The sequence below is a fragment of the Dipodomys ordii genome, unplaced genomic scaffold, assembly GCF_000151885.1.
Source record: "Dipodomys ordii isolate 6190 unplaced genomic scaffold, Dord_2.0 Scaffold41, whole genome shotgun sequence".
NCBI classification, from domain to species: Eukaryota; Metazoa; Chordata; class Mammalia; order Rodentia; family Heteromyidae; genus Dipodomys; species Dipodomys ordii.
The window spans coordinates 11,319,430-11,329,631 of NW_012267257.1; the positions used below are offsets into that span (position 1 = coordinate 11,319,430).

General features: G+C 45.9%; 1 protein-coding gene across 1 annotated transcript in view; it reads left to right on the top strand.

The window, feature by feature from the left end:
* Positions 1 to 9,980, top strand: part of LOC105987311 (chromosome unknown open reading frame, human C5orf42) — a 97,704-nt gene extending 87,724 nt beyond the window's left edge. Inside the window, exons 46-54 of the mRNA XM_013018523.1 lie at positions 608 to 976; positions 1,508 to 1,584; positions 2,021 to 2,188; positions 3,482 to 3,540; positions 4,037 to 4,291; positions 5,617 to 5,741; positions 7,933 to 8,022; positions 8,599 to 8,762; positions 9,504 to 9,980. Coding sequence (XP_012873977.1) covers positions 608 to 976; positions 1,508 to 1,584; positions 2,021 to 2,188; positions 3,482 to 3,540; positions 4,037 to 4,291; positions 5,617 to 5,741; positions 7,933 to 8,022; positions 8,599 to 8,762; positions 9,504 to 9,677 — 1,481 coding nt within the window. The 3' untranslated portion in view covers positions 9,678 to 9,980. The remainder of the gene's footprint in view (positions 1 to 607; positions 977 to 1,507; positions 1,585 to 2,020; positions 2,189 to 3,481; positions 3,541 to 4,036; positions 4,292 to 5,616; positions 5,742 to 7,932; positions 8,023 to 8,598; positions 8,763 to 9,503) is intronic.
* Positions 9,981 to 10,202: the final 222 nt, after the last annotated feature.

Below are 10,202 nucleotides of genomic sequence, written 5' to 3' on the forward strand. Positions count from 1 at the left end.
GCATGCAAGGCAAGCGCTCTACCACTGAGCCACCTTCCCAGCCCCTTACCTTCCATTCTGAAATTAATGTACGTGTTATGAAGATTTTATAAATTCTATTAAGTGCCAAGAATTAGAACAAAGATAAAATTTGGTTTCTAGTCTCAAATGGAGACCAAGTTAAGTCATTGCACTATGGGCATCCAGGGGATGAAGGTCCGTCTAAGAGGGCAGCTTTACCAGTCCTGAGATTTGATGTGTATATCTTAGACGAATACCAAAATTCTGTTAATGGCTAAGTGGAAAAAGAATGTGTTCTCTAGATAGAACATAATATCAAAGGTATGATCAGCACTGAATGGCAATGGTTGGAGAAGGTGCATTGAGGAGAGCAGGCTTATTCGGGTGGAGAAGAGAGGCACTCACAAGGTCACCTTAGCTGTAGGCAGTAGAGGAAGTCAACAGAGCTGTCCAGCTAGGATGGGAGCCAGTCAGAAAGTGACTGGAGTCATCCACGGTCCGCAGATGGCAGGTTAGAATGAAGAGTGAAGTTACACCTGCAATGAACTTAAGAACCTGTAAGAGGTGACGAAAGCCGGTGATTTCTTCAGCAAGTTGTAAAATGCAGTTGTAGATAGGTGTCAGACCAGTCAGTGGATGATACTGTGGATATATTGGCCGATGACAAAGAGAACAAGAGCTTTATTTGGAGAGAAGCTTGTGAGGGAGAGGGAGCGAGCAGTGGAAGGCGGAGTCCAGCCGTCTGCACAGTGTCCATGGCATCTGACCCTATATGGGGGCGCGGGGGTCTCCGCAGACAGTCACGCTCCATGTTGGCTACAGCCTTACCACACAGCGAACACTGGAAGCAAAATGAGTGAAGGGCAAAGGTGCACTGGGCTCGTTCCAGAGGAAAGCAGACACAAGCTTCTGGAATTCTTTCCCCTTGGAGTCACATGGGACACCATTCCTCCAGAAACAGGCTGTGATGACACAGGTGAAATGTCTTCCACACAAGCTCTTTAGAGACTTGAGTGAAAGGTTTCATTTGAGGCACTGCTTGGCATATTTATTCCAAGATACAGACTCCAGAAGAGAGCCAGTGTTGAGAATAAGCCATGTAGGACTTGATAGTTCGCTGTTAACATCTACTCCAACCTCCTTCTGTTACCACCTTTTCTGACCACTTGTAGTTCATGGTTAGTTCACCTTCCCCGAGAGGCAGAAGTCATGGCGGGACTGATACAGAAAGACCTGTGGGGAAATGCCTGTGAGGAAAGGGAAGGGCCGAGTTAGAGCCAGAGCCTCGGGGAGTGAGCGCAGTGCCAAGAACATCCGGCGAGGTCAGTGGGAAAGCCGGACGCCCGCGCCTCCCACCATGTCCTGAATCTGAAAAAAGGGCCAGTCACAGTATTCCCACCACCCTTGGTGACTGACCAAGCGTGCACAGTGCACAGTGCCTGCGGATGGGACAGAGTCAGAATCTCCCCTGTGTTCTATGCTGGAAGCAGCTGATGCTCTGCTCCAGAGAGTGGGTCAGCTGTAAGGAAGTCCAAAGTAGAACCTTTAGTGAACATGCATTCCAGTTTGAAAGAAAAGATCCAGGTAAGAAGATTGAGAAAGAAAAGGCTTAAGGCAAACATTATGGAGCCTTTCTTTTTTTCTTTTCCTTTTTTTGGCCAGGCCTGGGGCTTGAACTCAGGGCCTGGGCAACTGTCCCTGAGCTTCTTTTGCTCCAGGCTAGTGCTCTACCACTTGAGCCACAGCACCATTTTGTCTTTTTCTGTTTATGTGACACTAAGGAATCAAACCCAGGGCTTCATGCATACTAGGCAAGCACTCTACCACTAAGCCACATTCCCAGCCCATGCTGATAGCCTTCTGATGCTTAGTCTTAGGCATTCAGAGGACCAATGACTAAAGATCTTAGGAATACACTGCCTTTCAGGACAGCACAGAATCTTTCCAAATGAGAAGTCATGACACTTGTCTCCATAACGAATGGAGAAGCCAATGACACCTCCTTGCTTGTTAATTTCCCAGGATTCAGCATTCTTCTGGCAGAGGTGCACAACGAACAGAGAAGGAGAGAAGAGAGATTAGAGTATGGATGAAAAGAAAACAAAAAGAAAGAATGGCAGAATACTTGAATCAGCTGGCCCAAAAGAGGGGACAGGAACATGATCCTTTCTGCCCCAGAGGCAATCCAGTAAGTGTGCAGAATCTAGAGTAATGAATTGTCACACCATGTATGTTGTACTTTTCTCCTGGCAAATAGTCAAGAAAGATGAACATAATTTGAATGTAAATTTTAATTGTGGGATTGGAAAGTTAACATTTTACTTAAGTTAGGAAAAGTTAAGCAACTACCTCCACGTAGTGTGTACCATGTATCTGAGTGTGGGTTTTTAGCTGTTTATAAACTGTTAGCATTTATTTACTGAGCCTGACTATGAACATTTTTTTTGTTGTTTTTTTGGGTCCGGTTGTGGAGCCTGAACTCTGGGCCTGGGCACTGTCCCTCAGCTCTTCAGCTCAAGGCTAGCGCTCTACCACTTGAGCCACAGTGCCATTTCCGGCTTTTTTTGTTTTGCTTATGTGGTGCTGAGGAATCGAACCCAGGGCCTCTGGCATGCAAAGCAAGCGCTCTACCTCTGAGCCACCTTCCCAGCCCGAATATGAACATTTTTATGGCCAGATCAGATATATTTTTTTCTTTAAAAGGTTAAACAAGCTGGTGGTTCATGCCTGTAATCTTTGCTACTTAGGAGGCTGAGGTCTGAGGATCATAGTTCAAAGCCAGCCCAAGTAGGAAAGTCTATGAGACTCTTACCTCCAGTTAGCCACCAGAAAACTGGAAGTAGAACTGTGGCTGAATGTGGTGGAGCACTAGCCTTGAGAGAAAAAGCTTAGGGATAGCACCTGGGCCCTGAGTTCAAGTCTCACAACTAACAAAAAATAGTTAAACAATGGGTTCAACCTCTAGTATCACAAGAAAAATAAAATAAATTACAAGTCAAAGGGTGAAACAAAGTAGCATTACTTTGATGGTCATATCATTATGTTTAGATGATAATCAAAGTTTATGACTTTGTAATCTGAAGTAAAATGTTAATAGCACCTGATTTTTAAGGCAACATTAGGAATAAATTCTGTGAGCTTCTGTATAAGCTGGTTTTATTTCAGTTGCTCATGGCACAGGAAAGTAGGTGAACTGTCATTTAAAGTGTGTCTCTGGACGGAGCCGTCTGGTGTCCCATTACATTTTCTTCATACCTCTGGGCCACTGAGTGCGGATGTAGTCGGATGTCGTACCCTGCAGTGGGGACGCACTTGTGCGAATACTTGTTTTGTTTTTGAGATACTAGTAAAGTGCATTTTGTATTACACGTATTAAACTGGCCCTTATTTTAATTAAGTGATGCTCTAACGTAACTGCATTTGGCCTTGTTTCCTAAATAGAAGAATTCTGGGTACTGAATGCGCTGGTTGTTTCTTGCAGTTTTTCCTGACCTCCAGGGAAATCAGGCAGAGACAGAAGATGAAGCACGATAAGGACAGGTAGGGAGGCGGCCTCGGCCGGGGACCCCCCCCCCCCCACACACACACACATGCCGCCGCTTGCTTTCCCATGTCTGCACCCTTCCGTTTGGGGACTTGGATGAACGCTGCTGCTGTTCCCTCGGGACACCTCGGAGCGGGCGGAGCCTGGGCAATGCACACCCTGTCCTGCGAGGGGCAGCCGGGGCAGGCCGGAGCAATGCACACTCTGTCCGGCGCGGGGCAGCCGGGGCAGGCGGGGCAATGCACATCCTGTCCTGCGCGGGGCAGGCCGGGGCAATGCACACACTGTCCTGCGCGGGGCAGGCCAGGGCAATGCACACCCTGTCCGGCGCGGGGCAGGCCGGGGCAGGCCGGGGCAATGCACACCCTGTCCTGCGCGGGGCAGGCTGGGGCAATGCACACCCTGTCCGGCGCGGGGCAGGCCGGGGCAGGCCGGCAGCTCCAACCAATGCAGAGCGCCTGCTGAGTGCGTGACGTGTCCATTCTTTTGAAGATTGCTGCTCTCCGCTCACTACAGCCGTCGAATCTCGCAGGCATACAGTCTGATGAATGAACTGCTCTCAGAGTCGGCACAGCTGCCGTCGGCGCCCAAAGCCCCGGCCGGCAAGCGCAGCCCCGCCCAGAGCGGCCGGGCTCCGCGCAGGCGCGCCCAGCTCAGCCCGGTCCAGCGCTTCTGGGCTCAGTGCGGCCCCGCCCAGCGCAGCCCCGCGGCGGGCTCCCGACTGCTGCAGTGGTCTTCGCCACCGAGGTAACACGAGGCGCCGTGAGGCATTTTGCAAAATAACAGCAAGCCTTTGCTACCCCAGTTCAGTGTGCTCGCGTGCACCCTGCTTAGGAAATAGAGATTGACAGAGTCACTGAAGAAAAAGGCAAAAATGGCATTGAATTTCTAAGGAAGCTATAACAGCATTCATGCTCATGTGTGACTGTGACACCTGCTCAGTCCTTCGTTGTTGTCTTACTTCCTGTTGGGATTTGCTTCTACAATTTGCCTCCTAACTTCTCCTTGTTTCTCCATCTGTCTTCACCCTCGCAGGAACAGCCACTTGTGCACACACAAGCACACACACACCAGTGATGTCTGTCCACTTACAGATAAGATTGTTCAGGTCTTTATTATTGTACTGTTCACCTGAAGTGGGACTGGATGAGTAATCAGGTAGAATTTATTAAATTTAGAATATTACGGTACACAAGTGAAGAATTTCTTGCATGTGGCTAACAGACATGCAGTTATATCTGTTGGTGGACAATTCATATAGTAAACATGAATTGGTAGTACTGTGTTGCTAAGAATTACTATCTTTGACTTACAGTTATAAACACAATTATGTTAGTTAAGATCCTAAAAGTAATGCTGCCAACAAAACCCACACACCATCCGATCACTTGTGTGTAGTTTTGAATCTGCTGAAAATACTGACGGTTCCTTGGAGCCTTTTAAAAATAAAATGGAGTTAATTATCTAAGTAGCTGCCAAATATATATAGGATTAAATGAATAGATAACTAAAAAATTTCTTTGAAAAGAATTAATGAAACCAAGCACCAGTGGCTCATGCCTATAATCCTAAACTATGCAGGAGGCCTGAGATACGAAGGATGGAGGGTTGAGGCTAGGCCAGGCAGAACAATCCACCAGACTCTGTTTCCAAAAAGTAATCAGCAAAAAAGCTGGGTTAGAGGTGTGGCTCAAGTGGTAGAGCACTAGATGAGTGAGCAAGCAAGCTCAAGGTTCTGAGTTCAAAACCCAGTACCAGCAATGAATGAATGAATGAGTGGATGAGCTGGGGGTATGGCTCAAGGGGTACCTTGGACCTGCTTAGCCAGCATGAAGCCTTAGTTCAAACCCCTGTACTGTCATGTCCCTCCCCCCCAAAAATAAGGTTTAACATGGGAAGAATAATTGGTTGTGCTTCATAATGTGTTAAATATAACACAGATGTAAGGTAGAGAATAAGCAATGTCAAGTGAATGTCTTAAACCTGGACAATTTATGCTTTTTAAATCTTAAACTTTATCACTGATGAGAGAGATTTTAAGAGTGTAATAATTGTGTGATTTTCACTTTTAGGGAGAATCCACAGAAGCACAATTTCCCATTAAGTCATCATGCAAAAGTCAGACATGTGTCCAAGCCAGGTCTTTCGCATAGGAGGGAGCCTCTTGGGCAAGTTCAAGACTCCCCTCAGCTGCACGGTAAGACTCCAAGCTCTGTGACCTGTGGGTATGGGCCTATCCTCCTTGTGTCCAGGGTTGTGATTTTATTAGGAAAAACTGTAAAATCTTAAGGAAAATGAATTCTGATTTCAACAAAATGTAAGGAATTGACAGGTCATGTGGCTTGAACTCTGGGCCTGGGTGCTGTCCCTCAGTTTTTCAGCGCTCTACCACTTGAGCCACAGCACCACTCCAGTTTTCTGAATGGTTTATTGGGGATAAGAGTGTCTCGGACTTTCCTGCCGGGGCTGGCTTTAAACCATGATCCTCAGACCTCAGCCTCCTGAGTAGCTAGGAGTACTGGCGTGAGCCACCAGCAGTGTCTTAAAGGTCTGATATCCACATATAAGTGAAACATAGGAGACTTCGTTATTTGAGTATGGCTTGTCTCACACAATAGATACCCTTTAGTTGTATCCATTTTCCTGCAGATTATATAATTTCAGTTTAATGGCGACATAATTTTTTTTTATTTCAAAAATTATTTTTAAACTTAATTTTTATTATTACAAAGGTGATATCCAGAGGAGTTAGAGTTACATAAGTCAGATAAAAGAGTATAATGCCACTTCTTCCCTCACTTTCTCCCACTTTCCTTCCCATCCTCACCCACAAGTTGTGTATAGTTCATTTCCATCCTATTGTCCAGTAAGTACCACTGCTGTTTCTGTTCACCCTTTGTCCTACCATTTCTGTGCTCTCCTTTTTCCTCCCCCAGACAGATAAACCTCTTTTAGTTCTAATAGGTGTTTGTTTTGCTGTGCAGAAACTAATTTGAGGGACTGGTAAGGTGGCTCAGTGGTAGAGTGCTTGCCTTGCATGCATGAGGCCCTGGGTTCAATTCCTCAGCACCACATAAGCAGAAAAAGCCAGAAGTGGCACTGTAGCTCAAGTGATAGAGCATTAGCCTTCAGCTAAGAGCTGAGTGACAGGGCTGGGAAGGTGGCTCAGTGGTAGAGTGCTTGCCTTGCATGCCTGAGGCCCTGGGTTCGATTCCTCAGCACCACATAAGCAAAAAGAAAAAAGTGGCGCTGTGGCTCAAGTGGTAGAGCGCTAGCCTTGAGCTGAAGAGCTGAGGGACAGCGCCCAGGCCCAGAATTCAGGCTCCATGACCGACCAAAAAAGAAACTAATTTGACAGAGACCCCATTTGTCAATTCTTGCTCTCATTCTCTGAAATCTAGAGTCTTACACAGGAAAAATTTACTTGTGACTCTGTCTTCCAACATTTTTCCCATATTTCTCTGTGGAAGACTTTAAGATTCAGATCTTTCTGTAGTGAATTTTTTACAGGATTAAACAGAGAGGTCTTGTTTCAGTCCTCTGAAGTCGCCAGTTTTCCCAGTGCTATTTGTTGAAAAGAATGCCATTTCTCCATTGTGTACTTTTTGACTCCTTTCTCAAAATTAATTGACTATAGGTGTGGATCTTCTCTGTTTTTCCATTGGTCTTTGGGTCTGTTTTGTGTAGGTATCATGCAGTCATGGTACTCTCCGAGTGCTCTGAGTGCTTTTATTACTTAGAATTGCTTTTGCTATTTGGAGTCTTTTTGCTGTGAACTTTTTATGTGTGTGTGCATATGTGCCGGTCCTGGGGCTTAAACACGGGGCCTAGGTGCTATCCCTGAACTTCTAGGATAGCGCTCTACGACTTGATTCATTGAGCCACTTCCAGTTTTTTCTGAGTAGTTTTGTTGGCGGTGAGTCTCATGGGGACTTTTCTGCCCCGGCTGGCTTCGAACCCCAATCCTCAGATCTCAGCCTCCTGAGTAGTTAGGATTACAGGCGTGAGCCTGTGAGGAATGATCATGGGATTTTCATGGGTATTGCATTGAATTGAGTGCTCTTGGCAGCATGGCCATTTTCACAAGATTAATTCTGCCAGTTCCACATGGGATATCTATCTTCTGATGACTTCAGTTTCTTTCTTAATAGTTTTTTATTAAAGAGCTCTTTTACTTTCATTTGAAAAATGATCACATTTGTGCTCTTAGGCCACCCAGTCTCAAAGACTGCATGCTTTGTTTTGCTTTCTGAGCTAGTACCTATCAGACCCCTTCAACAAGCCAGGCCTGGTGAGCAGATTCAGAGCTGTCCTCAAAGAACATGCAGGATGATATGTGAAGAACCGAGGATGATCTGCAGGGACAAAAAGTGTTTTTACCTTTTCAGGGACTGCCACCTTCACCATACAGAAGAAAGCCGGGGCTGCCACGGCAGTGGAAAGGAAAGCTATACAGGTTCCAGTTGCCTCCCAGAAAGGTAAGAGATAAAGAATAGGTATTTCCTTAATTCAAGGCTAAATTTTAAATAATTCCAGGTCACATATAAATCTCAAGTATAGAATGGGATGGGAGAGTATGGCTGTGCGGCACAGTTGTCTAGAATCCTAAGCCTAGATTCTCTATTTTTTATTGATTTTTAAGTAAATACATAATAAATGTAGGTCATTATGTCTAGGTCATACTATGGCACTCACGTTGTCCCTAAAACAGTTGCAGCTGGATGTTTTCCTTGTATTGCTTGTAAAAGCTCCCGCAGTGCAGGCCTGTGTAGCTTGAAGGGGGCTGTGGTGAGGTCCAGTCCTCATCCACAGAAAGCCCTCGGTGCTGGCTTCATTGTCCACTAGGACATGGGTATGGGTAGGGGTAGGGGTATGGTATTGGTATTGGGCTTCACGTTTCTGGAACTCTAAAGTGAGCCATATACAAACTTTGCAATTTGAATATTAAGTAAAATGTGCTCATTCTGACTTTGATAGTAAAGTCACGATAAATGAACCAACGCATGAGTGAATGAATCAGTTCTAATACAGGGTTTGTTCTTTTCTCTCAAAAGGCGTTAGTATTCCATACTGTGGTCTGCACACAAAAATGCATGGTGGTGCCGATCCCACCCCTCAGGTGAAGGAGCCATGCCTGGAGGAGGAGGTGGTGAGTCCCTGGCCTGCACCTTCAGAAGTCCACAGGACTCTGCATGAGAGCCACAGTTCACTTCTACGAGTAAGCATTGTTCCAGGCCTCCGTGGGTCTAGTGATTGTCTTGTGTGCTACGGTGGTCTTGTTGTTGTTAAGACTTGAAAGTACAGAGCGTTAGGACAGTTTGAAAACGGTGGTTCAAACTATATCCACTCTTTTAGCTTAGCATTTATGTTTCAGAAATCTCCTTGACTTTATCTTTTCTTTTTAATTAAAAAACCGTAAACACTTGATATGTGTTTACGGTTTTCTCTGCAGTACTGCCTACAGAAGAGGCAGAGATGGGGAAGACTGTGGTTCAAGGCCAGCCAAGGCAGAAAGTTGGTGAGATACCACCTCAGTTGATAAAAGCCAGGTGTGGTGGCTCCCATCTGTCAGCCCACCTAAAGGGGAAGCCTAAACAGGAGCATTGTGGTCTAGGACACCCTGGCATAAACTTGAGACAATTGGAAAAGTAAAAGAAGAAAGAACCATGGACGTGGCTCAAATGGTACAGCTTCTGTCTAGCAAGCGCAAGGCCTTCAGCTTAGACCCCAGTATTACCAAGAATTAGTAAGTATGGGAATAACAAAACCGTAAGAACAGATCATCATTGCAAGAATCAAAACCCAGCCTGCCTCCCTTCAGATGCGTCAGGTGGGATGTAGCTCATTGTCAGTTTGGTTAGGATGTGCTGGGCAACCACAGCTTGCTTCCTCTCACATTTCCTTTAGGTCTTTGATGCTGAGCAATGGCCAAACCACAGCTATCTTTTCAATTCTCCAGGACTTGTTGCCATCTGAAGAGGAAGAGCCTGAGGCTCCTGCTGTGGGCGGCTTGGACAGCACATCGCGGAGCACCAGCAGTGTCCTCAGCAAACTGGACTGGAATGCCATTGAAGACATGGTGGCTGGAGTGGAGGACGAGGACCTGTCCGTCCACTGGGCCCAGGGCCTGTAAGCTGAGGACAGCGCAGCCACCCGCACAGGCCAGCCTCTCACTGATGTCTTCAGAAAGACTTGCGGGATTAAGGCGGTGACACAGTGAAGGGACTGGTGTGAATCCACCACCGGCAGCCAGAGTGTCACTCGGATCTCCATTTCAAGAAAGAGAAAACATTTCTCAGTAATTTTGCTGTTGAGGAACGGGTTGTTTAACTAGAGATGTATGTTTTCGGAGATGGCTTACCTTACACCTAATTTAAAATTGATGAGTACCTTTCAAGCCAAGTTTTCAGAATATTCAAACATTTGATTAAAAACCCTTTTCATCTTGACTTGTGGTTTATGATTCTCTGCGTTTTGAGAATGAACTTTTATGATAAACTCGATAGGAAAAAAAATTCTCTCATTGAGTAGAAAACTACAATCTCACTAAAAAACTCAAATTGTCCTACACTTGAGCAGAGCGTGCACAGGAGTGAAAGCAGCAGCAGCCATTTCACTCAAAGCGGAGCTTTGCAGTAATCCAGCTTCCAGCCAGCCA